Source organism: Ixodes scapularis, unplaced genomic scaffold (assembly GCF_016920785.2).
Source record: "Ixodes scapularis isolate PalLabHiFi unplaced genomic scaffold, ASM1692078v2 PGA_scaffold8__174_contigs__length_109621045, whole genome shotgun sequence".
NCBI classification, from domain to species: Eukaryota; Metazoa; Arthropoda; class Arachnida; order Ixodida; family Ixodidae; genus Ixodes; species Ixodes scapularis.
Genome location: NW_024609883.1, coordinates 23,190,972 through 23,210,531, shown reverse-complemented (window position 1 = coordinate 23,210,531; position 19,560 = coordinate 23,190,972). Strand labels below are relative to the sequence as shown.

At 44.4% G+C, this 19,560-nt stretch overlaps 1 protein-coding gene across 1 annotated transcript in view; it reads left to right on the top strand.

The window, feature by feature from the left end:
* LOC121833524 (laminin subunit alpha-1-like) overlaps window positions 1–19,560 on the top strand; it is a 163,711-nt gene that overhangs the window by 46,347 nt on the left and 97,804 nt on the right. The window contains exons 3-14 of the mRNA XM_042286910.1: window positions 2,469–2,628; window positions 13,595–13,837; window positions 14,463–14,522; window positions 14,585–14,704; window positions 14,774–14,863; window positions 15,203–15,317; window positions 15,374–15,492; window positions 16,085–16,246; window positions 17,071–17,226; window positions 17,938–18,078; window positions 19,017–19,169; window positions 19,257–19,358. Coding sequence (XP_042142844.1) covers window positions 2,469–2,628; window positions 13,595–13,837; window positions 14,463–14,522; window positions 14,585–14,704; window positions 14,774–14,863; window positions 15,203–15,317; window positions 15,374–15,492; window positions 16,085–16,246; window positions 17,071–17,226; window positions 17,938–18,078; window positions 19,017–19,169; window positions 19,257–19,358 — 1,621 coding nt within the window. The remainder of the gene's footprint in view (window positions 1–2,468; window positions 2,629–13,594; window positions 13,838–14,462; window positions 14,523–14,584; window positions 14,705–14,773; window positions 14,864–15,202; window positions 15,318–15,373; window positions 15,493–16,084; window positions 16,247–17,070; window positions 17,227–17,937; window positions 18,079–19,016; window positions 19,170–19,256; window positions 19,359–19,560) is intronic.

The window sequence follows — 19,560 nt, the reverse complement described above, 5'->3', positions numbered from 1 at the left end:
AGTGGATCCGCGCAATCCATGCTAGCTTGCTTTCGCGTCGCTACGAGGGCGTCTGGAACGGCACATAAATCTGCCGCTTTGCTAAGCACTTACATTGCGGTTCAGCGTGTGTGCCACTTGGGGCGGGTCAGAGATCAATTAAGGATGACCTGGTCAACGATGACCTAGTCAGTGTTTTATTACGGGGTAATATTTGAGCCCAGAACCCAGAAGTTTACAGCGCGAGATCGCGATATACGTATTATGACTTTACCGATCCCTTCATTTTTATTAGATAGCTACAAAGTTGGAGCAGCTCAACTCTTTAGAGATTTTGTCCGCTTTATGGGTAGCATATATGTTTTTTATTATCTTTCTATGGTTGTCATTTTTTGTAGATGCTTTAAGATCCATACAAATAAAAAAAATTGTACTTAGCTACCTGTGGTCATAAATCTACAAATCTTCAAACATCGACGAAGGCCAAATAAAAAATCGCAAATGACAAGTTTCGTTTGTCTTTCACCGTTCTTTTACATCTCCTTCATATTTAATTTAAAAAGGAGGTCTAAAAGATGTCAGCGAGGAGCTATACGTCATAATGTTATAGTTAGAAAAGGCTTCTTTAACCGTGACTTGTAAATACAAAGGTAACATACCAAGTCAAGCTACCTTTAGGATATGCGGAGCGGAAGTTTGTCTGCTTCTCTTGGGGGGTTGTGCTGACGTCAGAATGACGCCGAGCTCTGATTGGTTCGATTGGAAGGATAATGGATAGAAATAAAGGTTGCTAGCAGCGAGGTCTACCCACTATCCTTCCAACCAGAACCAATCAGAACTCGGCGTTTCGACGTCACCGCTACCCTTGCGCAAGAAGCAGACGAACTTGTGCTCTGACATTGCCTGGCGTCCGCAGCACAAATAACGCTGAAAACATTTTCTTACGTTTAAATAATTTACGTAATGTACGCAATCATAACGTTTTAATCTTTCATTTAATACTGCTGGAACTCGCGGCTCTATTTTTGTTACGAAAAAAAATGTTTTTATTTGCTGCACCTGTATTATTGTACTTATGTACAATTTCATTTTGGGACCTTTTTTGCTATAGTCGCGAACAGGATCAGAAGCTTAAAGAGATGTTTCTGGTTGACCTGCCTCTATTATGAATCGGCTGACTTTTGCACTGCCCTGATTGCGCGCCGGCAGAGCAATATCGAGAGCAGAAAGCTCGCGCAGGACTCAGAAGAGCCGTGTTTTTTTTTTTTGTTTGCACAGAACATGTACGACGTTCGGCCACAGACCCGAGGCACGGCTAGGACACATCCCTACCGTTCTACAGACTGGAAATATAAAGCAAAAAGGGACAGACAAGTACATGAAGTAGACAAGGGAGGGCTACATTCTTTATTTTACTACACGTCTTTGTATCCTTCTTTGCGCTTCATGTGTTCTGTATGTTGAACCAACTAGACAACCTTAATAGTTTAGCACCTACCGTTCTAAAGAGGTTATTTCTAACAAAGTATGCATGGGATATGTTTGGACTAATAAGTAAGTTTTTTGTTTTTTGTTTTTTTTAAATGTTTGTGTACTGTTCAGGATGAAGCTAAAAAAGCTAAATATTGGCGAAATATTTTCTGCGAATACGAGGCTTCCAGGATAAACCCTTTGAGGAAAGCTGTTAACGACTATCGTCCTCGAGTGTCCCAGTCAAGTGCACTTGTACCAGGGCTCGTCGAGCTGCATAAAATGCGACTTTTGTCTTCGGTATCCCCCGTCGCTCATGATGGAAATAAACGATGTTTCGTTAAACACGTGTTTTGGGCTTATCCAAGGGGCCGTATAAGCCATGTGGCAAATATCTAGCTGTCAGTCAACGGGACGAAGCAGTACTGAAACATAGCATGTCGAAGAGTAGGGCGATGTGCAATCGGCTAGCAAATAAACAATCCTCTTTGATTAAAGGTATTCTTTATGTTATATTATATAGTAAGTCCATTCACCGTGGATGCAGCCTGCATATTTGTTTTTATAAATCATGCGCTCTAATGATATATATATATATATATATATATATATATATATATAGTTCATGTTCCGTTTATGTGCTCACTGGAGCATGCTTCGAGTTCTGACTTAATTTTTGAATGGGTTTGAAAGGACGCACAACTAGTCCTTTATTGTGAATTCTCTTCAATGTGTTTGTCTCTGTTTGCATTGTTTTACCACCCCCCCCCCCCCCCAAAAAAAAAAAAGTATAAAAAAAATTTTGCGTGTTGGAAGCTCTTTCCGCTTCAAGAGTTGGCGCGAAAGACTGGCATCTATGAAGTCTGACTTCGCACCCGTTACGCTTTCTGCGGTCTACTGGGAAACTCTGCTGATGAATGGGGAGTTGTAAACTTTCATGGATGACAGAAAACAGCCCGCAGCACTACCGAGAACGTGTTTGAGTCGACTTGAACGTCAACGAGTTTCTTTTCTTCCAGGGAGCCGCAGTGCGGAGAGTGCGATGCTTCAAGCCGGCACGCCGACAAAAGGCATCCGATCGAGTACGCCATCGACGGCAGCAACCGTTGGTGGCAGAGCCCGACGCTTCAGAACGGGCGCAAGTACCAGTGGGTCACCATCACGCTCGATCTCAAACAGGTCAGCGACCCAGGTCCCATTCGATTATGCACTTGTCGGGGAACACTATAGAAATAAAAAGTTCTGACTCGTTTCCCTTTCTATTAAAAAATTGAAGCCGCATTTAGATCTATTCCGTAGTGCACGCAAAAGTCCAGTTTGGGCCTTCTTAGCACGAACCGCCGTTTCTGCAAACCTTTGCCCCTTGCCTCTTTCCTACCTTTTTTTTTTTTTTTCTTGCTTTCTGAAAACTTTTGGCAGCTGTCGAAGTATTTTCGAAGCGTCGTGTCGCCGTGCCGTCAGCTGGTCTGTCTTGTGCTTTTCTTTGTTTTTTTCTGTTCATGTTTTAAAGTTTTGGCCAGCTCTATAGTGCCAACGCGCAATGAACGCTGGTGGGAATTCCCAGTTAGTTTCCGTAAGAACGCAATTTGGCATTAATAAATACATTTGCGTCTTATTGACATATAAAGTATTGATAGGCTTCCCGATACAATGACTGAAGCTCAGAAACATTAATTATCAGGTAGTATAACTGGGAACGCTATTGAAACTGAAAATTATACATCGTCGATCCTAGTATTGAATTTGTAAGACGTCCCGCGGATTCACGACAGGAAATAAACTGAATGCTTCATATTTCAATGAAATAAATACAATATACAAACCACGCCAAGCTTATACGGACCGCAAAAAGTAAGCTGGGCATGGCTGCGAGCGTATACCCAAAAACTGGTGTAGTGAAACAAAAATTCAACTTCTTTATAATAATGTTTATTTTCCACCATAAGATGGTGGCGATCAGGGAAAAAAGCTGTCAGGTACAGCTTGACGGGTCCCTGACCGCCTACAGAAAGCAGCAACAGAGCCGGAAAAAACGATATTCAAGAGGAGAAAAGAAAAAAAATTGTACAATGATTGTCGCTATCACACATTTTAAAAACATTTTAAAACAAATTTTAGATTTCTTTTCCCTTTTTTTACATTGAGGCAGGACAGACAGCAGAGATAAAATTATGCAAAACTAGTTACAAAGATCACAAAGAAAGAAAGGCAACTACCTTCAGCTGCTAGAGAAAAAAGATGATTTTACTTCTCTTAGGGATAACTTATTCCAATCTATACTTTTAGTCTTATACGAATTGAGTAAATTGGGGAGAGTGTATTTAAGCATTTGTTTGCCATAGTTTGTTCTTGGTGTAGCCACCTCCCAACATTCAGCACCTCGGGTAGGGTAATTATGAACATTTTTTGATAAATTTCCAAGATCTGTTAAAAAAGTTGAGTCTTTAAGTTGCTCTACTTTAAGGCTAGTGCTAAGCCTGTAATCATATAATGCATGCGCTTTTAATACGCGAAATTTTTGAAATAAGCCAGTTGTGTGAAAATCATACGAGACGGCAGCTATAGCCCTCAGTGCTTTTTTTTGCAATACATGTAACTTTTCTAGGTTTGTTAAAGTTGTTGTTCCCCAAACTAAATGGCAATAAATTAAGTGAGAATAAAATAGAGAATTATATATTAATAATTTAACGCTTGTTGGTAAAATGTAACGATGTCGATTTAACATGCCCACAGTTTGGGATAGCTTTGCAATAAGAGAGTTTATATGACTTTCCCACGACATATTTTCAGAAAACATGACACCTAAGAGTTTAAAACAATTCACAATCTCGATTTTGGTTGAATTCAAAACTATCTCCTTGGTAATGGTAACGAGTTTACTTTTAGGACGAAAAAGCACGGCTTTGGTTTTATTTACATTTATTTGTAATGCGTTGTTATGACTCCACGTTTGTAACCTAGACAGGGCCAGATTCGCCATATCGAATAATAGGTCAGGATCATCTGCAGAAAACAGTATGCTCGTGTCATCAGCATAGTTTACAAATTTTGCGCTTACATTAATATTGACTATATCATTCACGTACATGTTAAAGAGGAAGGGGCCCAATATACTACCCTGTGGTACACCAGAAGGAATAGGTTTTATAGTAGAAGAATTCCCATTGATATAAACATATTGTGCTCGATGCTTCAGATAAGATCTTATCAGCTGTAAAGCGTGCCCTCGAATGCCATAATTATCTAATTTAGATAGTAACATTTTATGATTGAGGCAGTCAAACGCCTTGGTGAAATCTATAAAGACTCCAAGAACCATATTTTTGTTTTCAAAGCTTTGTAAAATAAATTCTTTTAAAACAAGTAAGGCGGATTCTGTCGACTTGTGTTTTATAAATCCATACTGCGATGGAGTTATCAAGTTATACTTATTTGAAAATTTAGTCAAACGTGTATGAATAACCTTTTCGAGCGCCTTGGAAAACACTGGTAATATTGAAATTGGCCTGTAGTTTCCCATTTCATTTACATTTCCTTTTTTATGCAATACTGAAACTTTGGCAATCTGCATTCGCTTAGGAAAAATTCCAGTAGATAAAGAGATATTAAATATATGAGTTATTACAGGTGCTAACAGATGAATAACATGTTTTACCGGTCTTATCTGGATACCATCGACGTCACAACTAGAACTATTTTTAAGCTGAAGAAACACGCTTATAATTTCTGGTTCGACGACGGGATCTAAAAATATCGAATCACTGTTTCGTTTATCATTTAAAACCAAAGGAGTTTCGGTTTCAGTAGTACTCTGAATATTTACGAAATGTTCGTTAAAAGCATTTGCCAGTGAACATCCAGTAAGTTCAGTACCATTGCACAGAATTTTTTCAATTGAACTGAAGGGGCGATTACGATAAAGAAGATAATTTAGTTGCTTCCACATCATGTCAGTGCGTCCTTGTGTGGCCTTGAACAAATCAAAATGATAACGCGTTCTGGCGCGCTTTAGTTCTTTTGTCAGGTTGTTGCGATAGTTTTTAAATACTTTAAGGTCCTTCTGGTCCTTGGATTTTATGAATTTACCATATAAAGAGTTTTTTATCTTAATTTTACAGAGTAAATCTCTCGTTATCCAAGGCTTCTTTATGCGCTTGTTTGTTTTAGTAGAAGTGAAAGGAAAATATGTCTTATACAGTCCAAGAAATAACTCTATAAAAGTGTTATAAGCCCCGTCAGCACTATCCTCACACAGTACCCGGCTCCAATTTGTATTTGAAACAGCGGTCTGAAAAGCGTTGAGTCGATCTAAAGTTATTTTTTGTACTAATGTCCGCTCTGTCCTACAATTTTTTTTCGGGAAACTTTTGAGAGAAATGAATATTGGGAGGTGGTCACTCAGATCGCAAACAATGACGCCAGCTCGCATTAAAGGTCACTGAAAAGAAAAAAAAATATTTTTTAACAATTTATTAAGAACACGCGTGTAAAAAAAAATAAAAAATTTGCGTCAAAAAAAAAAAAAAAAAAAAAAAAAGTTTAGAGTTTGTTTTCTCTCGGCATTTCGGGTGCGTGGAGCAAAGGTGGATTGGCTTGGCCATCACGTTGATGTGGAGAGAGTGTATGACCATTTCGTTGAGGTGGAAAGAGTGTATGACCATTCCACAACGCCATGGACTTTCCGCACAAAATTTGAAATAAATATCGCACTGTCAATCTTACTCCAACTTTTTTTCGCGTAAAACTTATTTTTTGACACGGGTGTCTCAACCAGACCTAAAAAAATGTTTTCTTTTCGGTGGTTTTTTAACCCATCTTTTCTTTTAAATTTGAGTTTGTTATGAAAAAAAATTACGGGCCTGAAATTGAACTAATCAAAATAAATTTCATCATTCTTTCAATCCGAAGAGAAAGAATACGCGCAACATGCCTCAGTTTATAACCACATTGAAATCCCTTTACCTTCTCTAGTTTGTCTCCCCGGGTTTGTCCCGTGGACATATAGTATTTGTTTTCTATTTGAAGACTGCACACCCCGTCGCCCAAATAGTATGCGATTCGGAAAGATCTACACAGAACTAGTTTTGGTGGTAGCGCGTTACAATAACTGCGGTAGAGCGTAATGTATTCGTTGTATTTTCAAAACAGTAACCGGTAATGTAGTTGTGTTATACCCTAGTTACACGGGCGCTTTGAACTGTCGTTGAGTTCAATCACAGTTACCGGCCCCAACTGTGATTGAACTGAACTGAACTGAGATGGTGCTACACGGCTCTCTAGAACCCAGTTGAAGCTAAAACGCAACGAGGTAGAGGGGCTTAGAGTGATAAACCGGAAGTTCGGAAGTGGCACCCCCCCGGTTGCCGCCATATTTTACGCAAATGTGACCACTCGTCACGTGACCTCCCAAGAGCCGTGACGTCACAGGTAAGATGGCAGCGCCCAGAGCTGGCGGATGCGAGTTTGTTCGGTGCGCGGTCGCCGTGATGTGCAGCTGCTTTCCGACGACTTCGGGCTTCTTCGTGCTCGCTGACGCAGGTATAATGTGAAAATATGAAGGAATGAGACTTTATACCGTTTTTGCGCAAGATCGCTCTGGATCATCTGGATATTAACGCCTGTGAGACAGCATCAGCTCTGCATCGCCGTACCGGTGCTTGGATTCCGGGATGTGAACGAGGATCGATAGAACTTTGAGTGCTTTTAACATAAAATTTTCGCATTCTCTTAGCTTTGTTTGAACGTTGAAATATCTGAGAATCTACGCGAAATGTATACGTCGCGTTAGGGCCTAAGGGAAGTTGTTTCAGCCCTCCGTCACCTAACAACCATAGCAACTTTTAGCGAGGAAGCTCCTGCGATTTTAACCTTTTGTGCTAATCCACGATTCTACATTCGATCGCTTTTCTTCCTTTTTTGTGTGTGTGAGTGTGAAGTGCACCCTTATTTTTAGCTACGTGGTTGGCGTTTTCTTGAGTATGGGGAAGAATAAATCGTTGCAGGCACCTACTTCAAAGCTATTCGACTTGCTATAAGAACAACTGTCTTGGTGCATGCATAGGTTAACTGCGCATTTTTTCTGTTTTGTAGGATTTATTGCAGCTATACTCTTTTCCATCAAGAGTGCGTTGTATTAGTCGGTCAATTATTTAATTGTTCTAATTACCTGGATAAGATGATTCATATTTGTGTTCATCCCTTGCCTGGACAGCAGTCTTGTTGAAAAATGTTGACTACCATTCCTTTCGGTCTCTTCAATAGACTCTTTTTAAAAGTGTGGGCTGTCTATACTTCCCATCACCGTAACTTGGAAAAGGCCAACCGCCACAGCCCCCTCGAGCCAATCAGAGAGACGGAGCGAAGGCGTGTGACAAATCTGTGCAGACGAGCACTCTGGTGATATGCTGTCATGTGCCTCTCTCCAATGTGTGTATTGACTCACCGAGACCGTAGCCTTTGCCGTCTGCCAAATTCTGATGAAACAAATTACAGTAGCTACTACTGTAATTACCCCAGGCTTTCATACTTTGGGTATTTGTTCGACAAAAATGTTATGTCCGCCATCCCTGTGAATTCGGCTCAGCACCTATTGGACTCGAATGCTGCATTGGCGTTCGACGTGAACTGGGGCCCATTCGTGTGCTTAGCGCCGAAAAAAATGGTGACGGTTGTGTTGCTTGATAAGGTTCTGCAAAGGGTCTATTGTGTCATACATATAGGAAGTGTCATGCTATATAAAAATGCATCAACACATACTATTAAACTATATGCTCAGAGGTGTGTTTGTTTTTCCAATTAACAAGTTACAGCAGTGTGCTTTAATGCTATTATCATGTGTGTAGCTTTAAGTATCCTCTCTGCAATGCCTACGAAGGCCCCTGGAAGGAATAAATTAATAAATAACATTTTCACATCACTAGAGTTGGTTTTCGGATGCACCATATGTTCAGGAAAGGTTGAACAAGTGGAGCCCCTTGCAAGAAGTCTGCCAGTCTGGTATGACCCCTTAATTAATATTGAAGGGTCAGAGAAGAGAGCGTCCTCGTAAGGTCCAGAGCGTGCAATGGACACAATTCTCGGTGTGTAGACTCTCAAGGCATGAAGGCAAGCGGAAATATGTTTATCTGGTTAGTGTATCAAATATGTTTATTTCCACTTGATTACATAATTATTGATTCTTAGTAAATAGTTCCATAACAAGTTCTTTCTGCGACAGTCTCGTGTCAGGCGTTCAGTCGTAGTACCTGTGGACCTTGTTGTCGGATGACGCTCCTGGCACGTCGGTGTTCAGTTTGGTCGAGTGGCAACTTTGACCGACTGATGCTGTCTTGTAATCATACATTCATGTGCACTGAAGCTGCAGGGCTTGCTTCTAATCCGAAAACTTTCCTGGTAGTTTTCGGCATCAATGTCGCAAGCTCGGGCATGTATTGCTTACGTGACTGTGCCTTTTGCTGCACCGTTGACTTGAAAGCTGGCAACAATTTTTGTTTGCTATCCAAGTCTGGTGATGCTTGCAGTTCACTTTTAAAAGCAACCAACCATTCTATTCCTTCAAGTCACTCAGGGGCATTCTCCCTCAAAGTTGGAAATTGTGTGCTTCGTGGAGTGGACACAGACAATTGGTGTCAGCAAATTTTTAGGTATTGTCCTTGGACGACAACCGACACCAAATCCACTGTCACTGCATCGCCGCTCACCTGCTTTGTCGTGCTTACCTCTTGTTGAGGTGATGGACATGAGGAGCTTTGGGGTAATCAGGGATTCAGAATCTTCGATTCAGCACCTTCGGCATCAGGGACAAAGGTCGCCGAAGGTAATCCTTAATCTCCCGTGGTCGCTCCTCGAGACGTAATCGAAGGTCGTTTGGCACGAACCCTCGCCGACCAATTCATTGGTACGGGCTGCTTTGGTAGATATGGTCGGCTTCATGCAGTGGTAGCAAAGTGGTTTTCGGTCGCACATTCGCATCACCTACGTTTTCCTCGGTGTACTTTGTTGAGCACAGTCCTACACACGATGTCGGGAATGCTTCGGCGTTAGAGTGTCTCATTGAATTGGCATTGAATACTAAGGGGCAGCCGGTGGCGGTCGTCGTGCCATTGTGGCGTAAGTTGCCCTTGGTTTGTCAGATGCCGCTTCGCTCGCAGAAGTCTCGGTTGAAATACCTGTCGAACTTGTTCCGAAACAATCTCGGCAATCAAAATAAAAGCCGGGCAACTGATGGCAGGAAGTAGCTTCCTGATCTCCTCCCAGACAACGTCGTGGGTGATGTCGTGGATGCCTGGGAGGCTGGCGTCGAAGTAGTAGCTGGACAACTCGAGTGTCGAGACGCCGGGAAGTTGTTCATAGTGGCAGGCTCGGGCTTGCAGTGCACATCCCATGTTGGAAGCCTCAGTGATATGAACACTTCGACTGTTGTTGGGGGGTTGCGGACAAGGCTGCCGAAGGTGTTGTCCCTCACGTGAGGCGCATGGGATTCTTAGGTTCTTGTCTTCTGTAGCATCAAGGTCGGCGTGGGCGTGGGTGTGGGCGCTCGATCAAACGCAAAACATCCTCCATGAGTTCGGTGGCGCTCTCATTGGGGCAGTGTCCTGGGCAGAATCAAGAATGCGGCTCTCTTTCGTTGATGTTGGCTGACGGATGCGCGCTTCAGCTTGATCTTGCAAACTTCCCATGACGTTAAGGAGGATCCATGGTTCTCAGATCAGCGCCGGCAGTTGCTTCCATGAGAAGTATAGGTTCTGCAGGAGCTGGTTGTCTGTCCACCCAATGTGGCGGGCGACACTGTCATATTGTTCAATCCAGTCCTCGACGTCTTCATACAGCTTGCGTGAAAAAGCGTCGGAGTGTGATTTGCGACGGGCATGCAAACAATGGTGGGAGGGGACACGGTTTGCTGCTACAGGTTTGTCATTGTTGGCTTAGTCAGGTTCGGATTTTCTGACAGGAGACTGAATTCCGGTGGTTTTTCCTGGTAGCAGCAACTGGCTCGGATTTCAGGTGCTTCGTGGTGTATTTCCGAGGTTACTCCTTGTGGTACTCGGTCGTCTTGCGGTTGTTCTGCCAGGATCGGGTCAGGACTTTGCCTACGGCTCGACAGGGGTATAAGACGCGGAATAGTCCGCCAGCCGTGTCCCATTATCGGGTAACTCGGCTGAAGAGCCGCCGGGTTCACACAGAGTGAAGGGCTACGGGTAAAGTGCCCAGCACCTCCACCTGAACATACGATTACAGCTGAGCATGACCTGCAGTGCCCCAGAATAGTGAATATTGATAGAAGATAGGCTGGAACAAGGATCCGTGACAGTATAACAAAACTAGCAGAAGAGAATCTAACCTGACCACTGAAGAAGCTGCATTGCTTTAGTGGCATTCTGTCCGAATAAATCCTCTCCTTCGGGGTTTGGCGACTGCCGTGGACGAACTGAACTGAAATGGATGTGGGACCACTTTTCTGGTAATGAGCCACTGCAGACAGTTGCTACAAAGCGGCGTGAGCTGGGTACGTAACACGCTCGGTGAAATGTCCGGACAGCTTGCAATTCACGTAACGAGTGTGGATGAAAAGTTTGTGTTGACGGAACGTGCGACTGACCAGCGGGATCAATACCAACTGCAACACCTGTGCTCCGTGAAAGTGCACGTCTACGCCGGAACAATTTCGGAAGCAGCACAGTATCACCTAAAGCATGGCACAGGAACTACCAGCTTGAAGGCAGCTCTTCGGTGCGCCGCACACTTGTGCCCCGTGAAAGTGCACTTCTACGCCGGAACAATTTGTAAGCAGCACAGCATCATTCAGCACGGCACGGGAACTACCAGCTTCAAGGCAGCCTTCCGGTGCGCCGCACAACCGAAGTGAGCCCTCGGTCATTTGATCGAAGCTGCACCACGATTGCACACCGCCAAGCACGACTCACGCAATTTCCGTCGCTAAACTGTGTATCCAAATATATTGCACACGCTTCACTGCAAACCTCGAAGATTCCGATGGTCAACGAGAGCACAGAAACGTCGCCTTAAATTTTATCCTAGCGGTATCCGAATCAATCCGAGGTCCGAGCAACGTAGGTCAGATTGTCTCTTCCGTGGCAATATCCCGGTCGGTCACCAGCGAAATGCTCACAGTTTCTCCGTATTTTCACGTTATACCTACGTCAAACACCACGCTGAACTCTGAACTCGCTTTCGACCGGCCTCATATGACGGCTTCCGCGTCTGAAATCAACTCGCCGAGACGAACGACAACCAACAAAGCATCCGACAAGCTCCGGCCCAGCTGGGGCCAGCCGCTGCATGGGCGCTGCCATCTTTCCTGTGACGTCACGTATTTGGTTTGGTCATGTGACGTGTGGTCAAATTTGCGTACAATGGCAGCCTCCTTATGGGGGTCACTTTCGAGTGCAGACCGGAACCCCGGTTTATCGCTCTAAGCCCCTCTACCTCGTTGCTAAAACGAAACTAGTTCTTGTGTCACGTGACCAGTCTAATTGTTAAAGTAATCTACTTGGAGAAACATATTTTATTTGCTATAAGTATATCGTACACTATGTTCAATACTTTGTTCCTTTTTAGCGGCGTTTACATCAGTACCAAAGCAGATTCAGGGCTAAGTTGCGCATATTTTAGGCTAGGTGGAGCTAGCTACTACCCGCTACGATGGGTGCACCCATTACTATCTGTCCATTCACACAGCTGGTCCCGCCGCCATCTTCGCTCGTTTGGTGGCTTGCCGGCTAGCCGGGATCGTTTTAGCGGCAGCTCGGACGCATAAAGCTATTCCTTCCCGGATATTTTGCTGCTACGATTCTTTTTAGACGCCTCCCCCTGCATTCCGAAACAGTAAGTGCATCGGAAACGATGGTCGGCGGCAGCGGTTCCGCGGACAGGCGCCATTTTACCTCAGTTGGGGAAGTCCGTTCAGTTGAACTGAGGTAGGGGAGCTCAGTTGAACTCAACTGTCATTAGCGGCTCGATGACAGTTGGCGCCGCCGTGTAACTCCGGCCGATCGCGATTGAGTTAACTGTCGTTGACTCAATGGCAGTTGAAAGCTCCCGTGTAACTAGGGTATTACTCATTACAGTTTCTTGCCAAGACTTTAAAAAATTACATTTAATTTTTTTTTCGTGTGTTTGTAGGCTACAAGCAATGTGTTTTAGTTTTGTTGCGTATCTCTTTGCGTTTTTTCTTGTGAGCATTTACGTAAACCCGTGAAATAAGATAAGGTAATTACATGCAGTTTCTGCGTGTACATAATGTTTCTTGTAATATGGTGCTCATGCATATCTGTAACGTCTAGACACTAAAACGTGTTGATTCATAATTAAAAGAGTAACGCAAAAGTGACGTGCATTACTTTTTTTTCGTAACGGTAATGGTAGCGCGTTCCTTTTATTTTGAGGTAACGTAAGACGGTACCCCGTCCCTTTTATTTGCAAGTGACATGTAACATATTTCATTCCTTCTTTCTTTTTTCTTTCGTATTCCTACAACACTGCATAAAAATAACAATGCCGTTCAACATAAAAAATATATTGGCTGCGACCTTTACTTTAAAAGTCCTATAAGGCACGCAATTCATTTTGGGGGATTGGTGACGAAATTCACGTGGGGATTGGTGTGACGTGACGTATATTTTCCCGCTAAATTTAGGGGTGAAACTGAATGCTCGTATAGATCACATGACGTCGATTTCCCCCACTGAATTTAGCGGGGAAAGTGGATTTGTGTGGAAGTCACAAGACGCGAATTTTGTCGCTAAATTTAGCGAGTGACTGAATTGGTAGATAGGTCACACGACGTCAATTTCCCCCTATATTTAGCGGGAAAACTGAATTTAAATTTTGGACACAAGACGCGAATATTCCCGCTAAATTTAGCGGGGAAACCAAGTTGACGTCTAAGTCACGTGTGGTAACTTTTTCCAAGGTGTATAGGCCACGTAACGTCACGTGACGCCAGTTTCCCCGCTAAATTTAACGGAAAATACCCGGACGGATGGACCAAATTTTGGAATTGGGGGTAGCGTTAAAAAGCATTTCATGCTTTAAAAAGAGCATGTCCACGAGTGAAGAACAGTGTCTCCCTATGTTTCTTTGTTTTCCCTAACGCGATTTTCTGTCTATCTTATACTTATTCAAGGTGTTCCAAGTGGCGTACATTATTCTCAAGACGGCCAATTCTCCCCGGCCGGGCAACTGGATCCTGGAACGGTCAATCGACGGGGTCTTCTACCGGCCGTGGCAGTTTTATGCCATCACCGACGCCGAGTGCTGGGAGGCCTATGGCATCGCACCCACACCAGGAAAACCCGTCTACAAGACCGACGATGAAGTCATCTGCACTTCTTACTACTCGAGCCTCACACCTTTTGAAGACGGAGAGGCGAGTGCGGGGTTGCTCGGGATATTGGGTACCCCAGTGGAACTCTTTACTACCCTGCCTATCGACGGCACTTCTTTAGAGCAAACTTTTAAAAAATGTGTGCTCCTGTGCTGTCTTACGAAAAAATGCTCACGCATTTTGTCTCTTCGGTGGATAGGGATTAGTTGGGTCAATAGGAATGTGAACTTCTTTTTTTTTTTTTTTTTGTGGTCGAAAAATTTGGTTGTTTCGCGACGATGTCATGAGTAGAACTGCACTCGGTTTTACCCTAGCTTATAGAGCATAGCAGAGGCTACGGGCGTGTGGTCGAGGCCTTGGAAATAGATGATCCTATTTTGTAACTTGTGCGATAGATAAAAATTCAAAAACTAACAACTTGCCATTCTCCACTGTGGATGACTAGTCTTCATCTGCTAGTCACGTAGCTCACGAGAAATTAGATTGAACAAAACCACGCCTCCACATTAGGCGTTCAGAGCACGACGTTGTCCAAATAAGTAGAACGGTTTATTCAAAACCGTATAACACTTCGCAGCATCCGATGGCCATAGAGAATAAAGGTAATTTGTCCAATTAGCTATTTTCTTCACCTCTTGAACGTCTTTGAACCGTTTTTGTATCCTAGGTCCACACGTCTCTCGTGAATGGGAGGCCCGGTGCCGAAGAGTTCAGCGAAAAGTTGATGGTAAGCGCTTCGCTAGACGCCAAGAAGGAAGAGGGTAATCTACATGGATCACCGGAACGCAGGATTTCACGAAGGCGCGCTATGTACGACTGAGGCTCCAGCGGATCCGGACGCTGAACGCGGACCTCATGAGCTTCCAGGTCGGCGAGGCAGACAAGGTGGACAAGTCGGTTACGCGCAGGGTGCGTACTTGCCGGGCGCTTGAAAAGCTCTAGAAAACGATGGAACCTGATTTTTTTTTTTTTTTACAGTACTACTACTCCATCAAAGACATCTCGATTGGTGGACAATGCGTGTGCTCCGGACACGCCCAGGAGTGCCCGCCAAAGCCCAACGGGGAGGTAAGGCTTTTCAATCTTGTAGGGTGCGTTGTTGGTTTAGTTGGATCATTTTACTTAAACCTATAAAATAGCCCAAGAAAAAGACAAGGACAAAAAGTAAGCGGGACAAGCGCTATCTTGTTTAGCGCTTGTCCTGTTGCTTCTTGTGCTTGCCTTTTTTTTTTTTTTTTGCGGTATTTTAGATGTTTAACTCTTCAATCTCGGCTAACCACAAACTTGGTCTAAGCCTAATTCGGTTTGACGGCCCTTAAAAAAATACATAATTCCTTTTGAGGTGCCAGTCCTCAAACATTATAGCGTCTCTAACGAGCTTCGCGCGGGACTTGGCACGTTTTGCAGCTTCACTGCAAGTGCGAACACAACACCTGTGGCGCGAGCTGTGAGAGGTGCTGCCCCATGTTCAACCAGCAGCCATGGAGGATGGGCACTCATGGTGACGCGGCGGAATGTCAAGGTGATTTCGTGCGCCTTCTCCGAGTTTATATAAAGCTGACTCTGGACTCTTTGCAGAATGCCAGTGCTTTGGACATGCTACCTCGTGCATCTATGATTCCAACGTGGCGAAAAGCGGAACCAGCCTCAACATCCATGGCGAATACCATGGCGGCGGAGTCTGCCAAAACTGCTCCGTAAGCATTGAAGAATCATTTCTGCTAGCTGTTTACAGTGGAACTAAACGATTACCAACGACTTTTATCTCCTAAGTTATAGACAGGAATGCAATATTGAAAGACCGATAATTTAAATTTCTTTGGAACAAATTGTTTCGAGGGGCGAAAAAGAGAAAAAAAACATTGTTTATTAATTTCATCGCCAAACTTAGCGGGAAAATTAATACCACATTCCCTGTCGTAAAGTGGCGTCATGATATCACATGGCACCAGGACGACAGCGTGAACTCATTGCGTGACGTGGCCTGAGACACATGACATAGTCACGTGAAATCAATTTCCACGCTAAATTTATATGGCAAATCGACGTCACGGCGTCAAGTTTTGGTGTAGCGTGATATCCTGATATTACGTGACGTCAGTTGGTTCGCTAAATTGGGCGAGGAAATGCACAAACAGACGAACGACGGACGGGAAAATATCTGAGATTAGAGGAGGTTCCGCTAACAAGCATTCCATGCTTTAAAACAAAGGAAATGGGTTATTTCATAGCATCGCATACACGGTTACTCCGCCGGATGCATTTCTCAACCGATGTCCTTTTCGGCAGCACAACACGGCCGGCATCAACTGCCAACAGTGCCAGGAAGGCTACTTCCGGCCCCGCGGAGTGCCCAGGGACCACCGGAACCCGTGCCGCAAGTGCTCCTGTTCCGGCCCAGGAGCGACGGGGAATTGCGTTTCGGACGACTCACACATCCACGAGGGGCTCGTACGTCACCTGTGACGCAGTCTTCGAGTAAACCAGATCGCTTAGAAAGAATGAAAAAATGGACTGGAGGTCCGTCAGCAAAGAAACCTAGTAGCAAGAAGAAAAGCTAACCTTGCCTTTTCTACAGCACTGTTTCAGATGTCTTCCCCTTTTTGCGTTAGCGCTCATCATACCGTTCTAAAAAATATAAGTAATTTCATAGCAGTATCATAAAGCTAACTGTATAAGGGAACCTAGAAAAGGATGAGCTTGCGTTTTAATAAAATAAATCGGAATTATATAACTACTTTCAGGTGAGGTGGAAGAATATTAGATTCAACTAATGCTGTAAAAATATAAAAAGAAAATATGGCATAGCATGAGGAAAAATATATATAACAGAAATAACCAGATAGGTCTAGTATAGTGTTGATCACTCATTTGATACTGCATTTTGCGATAATAGCATAACAGAGACAATGTAAATTTAGGTGAGCACCTCCACTTAAAACGACTTACCTCAAAAAAGATAATGCGTGCGTTATGAGCCCCAAGTTTCAGGTTCTATCTATGGTCACTCACAGTTTCAGAACCGCAGGGCGTGGGTCCTTATGCTTCGTACTTCGCTATATGTTCTTCGGTTTTCCTATTGGCTCATGCTGCGGCGGGCAGAGGAGCGATATTGAAATGTTCTGGACTCATCAAGCAAGACGTTTCTAGACTATAGGCCTTCTAGACTTTTTTTGGATACGCAACCTTAGCGCACTAAGAGTGATTTCAGGTTCACCAGGAGCCTTTCCCAGATGCACTGAAGCAGAGCGCCCTCCTCTCTCTCCCCCTCCCAGTTCCCTGGCGACTGCCTGTGTCGCGAAGGGTTCACGGGCCCCAAGTGCGACCGGTGCCAGCGGGGCTACCGGAACTACCCGCGCTGCGACCGCTGCCCCTGCCACTACGCTGGCACCATCGACGCAGACCAGTGCGAGGGACCGTGCAAATGCAAGGTGTCGTGGACCCTTTCTCTTTTCCAGCCCTCTTTCACGAGAAAAGCTATGCGATCATCGGAAGGCATAATGGCCCTAAATGAAACATTCAAGCAACTAAAAGGAAGTATTTCTGTCCTCAGATTTTATATGTGATCGACCCCGGCCATGTGAAAAGCCCAGCACAGACTGGCCAGAATAAAAGCACGTATAACTGTTGTCACGCGACAGTGAAAACCTATTTGGAGTGCCGGCGAGCTGGTGGAAGTTTACCGCGAAGAGTAACATGTGAAAACGCTACTGCTACGCGATCATTCGCTGGATTTTTTTTTTATGAATTGCAAACATATTGCCAAGAATCGTGGCTGTAAATAAATAAATTACCTGGCCTTAAAACAAAATAGGTGAGGTTATATGGTATCAAAAGGCTTTTACTAAAATATTTAAAGTTGTACCTGTAAGCCTCGCTTCCCTTTAAGTCTGAGCACAGCCGAACAGCACAAGCACGTAAGGCGAATCAAGGAGCCCCAAGAGAGCAATGCCACGGCGTTTCTCACCTCTTTTTGCGTGTGTTATTATTGACTATTGACTAATCCAATCAAGCTCAGCAAATGCTCCTAAACCTTGCACTTTCAGGTCACATCTGTGTTGCTGTGTCCTCTAGTCTTTGACAGCGATCTGACTTATGGTGACACGAGGTGCTTTGCCCTGAGGATTTTTTTTTTCTTTTAGAAACACGTGGAAGGCGAGCAGTGCGACCAGTGCGCCCACGGCTACTACGACCTGTCCGAGACAAATCCCGAAGGCTGTTCCTCGTGCTACTGCTTCGGCGTCACCAGCGTTTGCCGCCCCAGCGACTGGGGCGTCGAGACCGTGAGCATGTCTCCTTAGTTTTATTTTGACACTGTTAGAGGTACCCTGTGCAGGTGTTTGAAATATGTCGAAAACTCTTTCTGCGGGATCTAAGCATCCTAGAAACCCATAAATCATAAGAATGCGCGGCCGATTTTCCTAAAAAAAAAGCAATCAAAGATCGTGAACACCGAGGTCATCTCCGGAGATGAGAGGAGCATTGTACCGGTAGCCAGGACAACGTGTGACCAATGAAAACGCTACATTTCATTTAGTTTGCAAACGATGTTAGCACGAAATGTGTACGTAATGGAATAAAACAGCGCCAAGTTACAAAAAGGAAGAGACAAACCAGACAGGACAGAGTGCTGCAGCCCACCTACTAGCCCAGCTACCACCAACTAGCCCAGCTATCAACCTTATTACAAAATGTGTATGCTTTTGTAGAAGATAAAAGCAAGTAAGAGTAGTCGAAAACAAATTTTTCGTGGAGAGGAAACATAATACTGCAATAATCATCTCAAAAACAACGCACAATGTTTTTTTGTTTTTGTTTTTTGTTTTTTTTGTGAGAGTGGTGTGTTCGGTTGTCAGCTCTCGAGCGCGCGCTCACTGGGTCAAATCGTAGTTCGGGCTGTGTGGGCAACGAGCCACACGCTTTCGAGATGTCACTCCGCGGTTCCACCGTTCAGAGGCGCGAGGGTTCTTCGCTTGCTCTTGGCTGACAACGGTCCTGGTTTCGGAACTTGCTCCTACCATCGCCTGAGATGAAATCGGTGTTCTGCGATATTTGATGGCTTCTTTAATATGGAAATCGACCGCGTATTCTCATGATTTAGGCATTTCTAGGATGCTTAGTAGCAGAGCGAGTTATCGCCACATTTAGGCTATCTCACAAACTTACTCAGGGCACCTCTAAGTCTCAAAAGGGGTTACAATGCCCAATCCACGTCGAATAGGTGAAAGAGCCTCAAGGCTGGATTGTAACGGATTTGGAAGGCCGCCGAGAGTTCAGGCCGACTCAGGAGCCGGGAAAGCTGACCATAGCCGACGATGACGTAGTCCTCAACATGTACTATTGGCAAGCACCCGAGAAGTACCTGGGCAACAGGGTATGTTCGTTCGGATTCCTTCTCGTCGTTTCATCAGGGCTCACTCCACGATAAGTGTGGAGTCAAGGTCTCTCTCTTTTCTTTCAGCTGTACTCCTACGGCGGGGACCTGAAATTCATGCTGAGTTTCGTGGTGGCTCGAGGAGACACGTCCGGAACATACGTGGAAGGTTCTGACGTCATTATCGAGGTAATCATCCCCCCTCCCCCACCAAAAAAAAAAATGTAGCGTAAAAAAAGTTAAAAGCGGTATGTCGAAGTGAACAATCTCCCCACAATAAGCCAGGAGCGGTTTGCTTATCAATGCGGCTATCTCCCCCGGTGGATAAAATAGCCGCAAGGGAGATTTTCTTGTCGCATGACCTGCTTCGTGGAGACAAGGTAGGTATAAA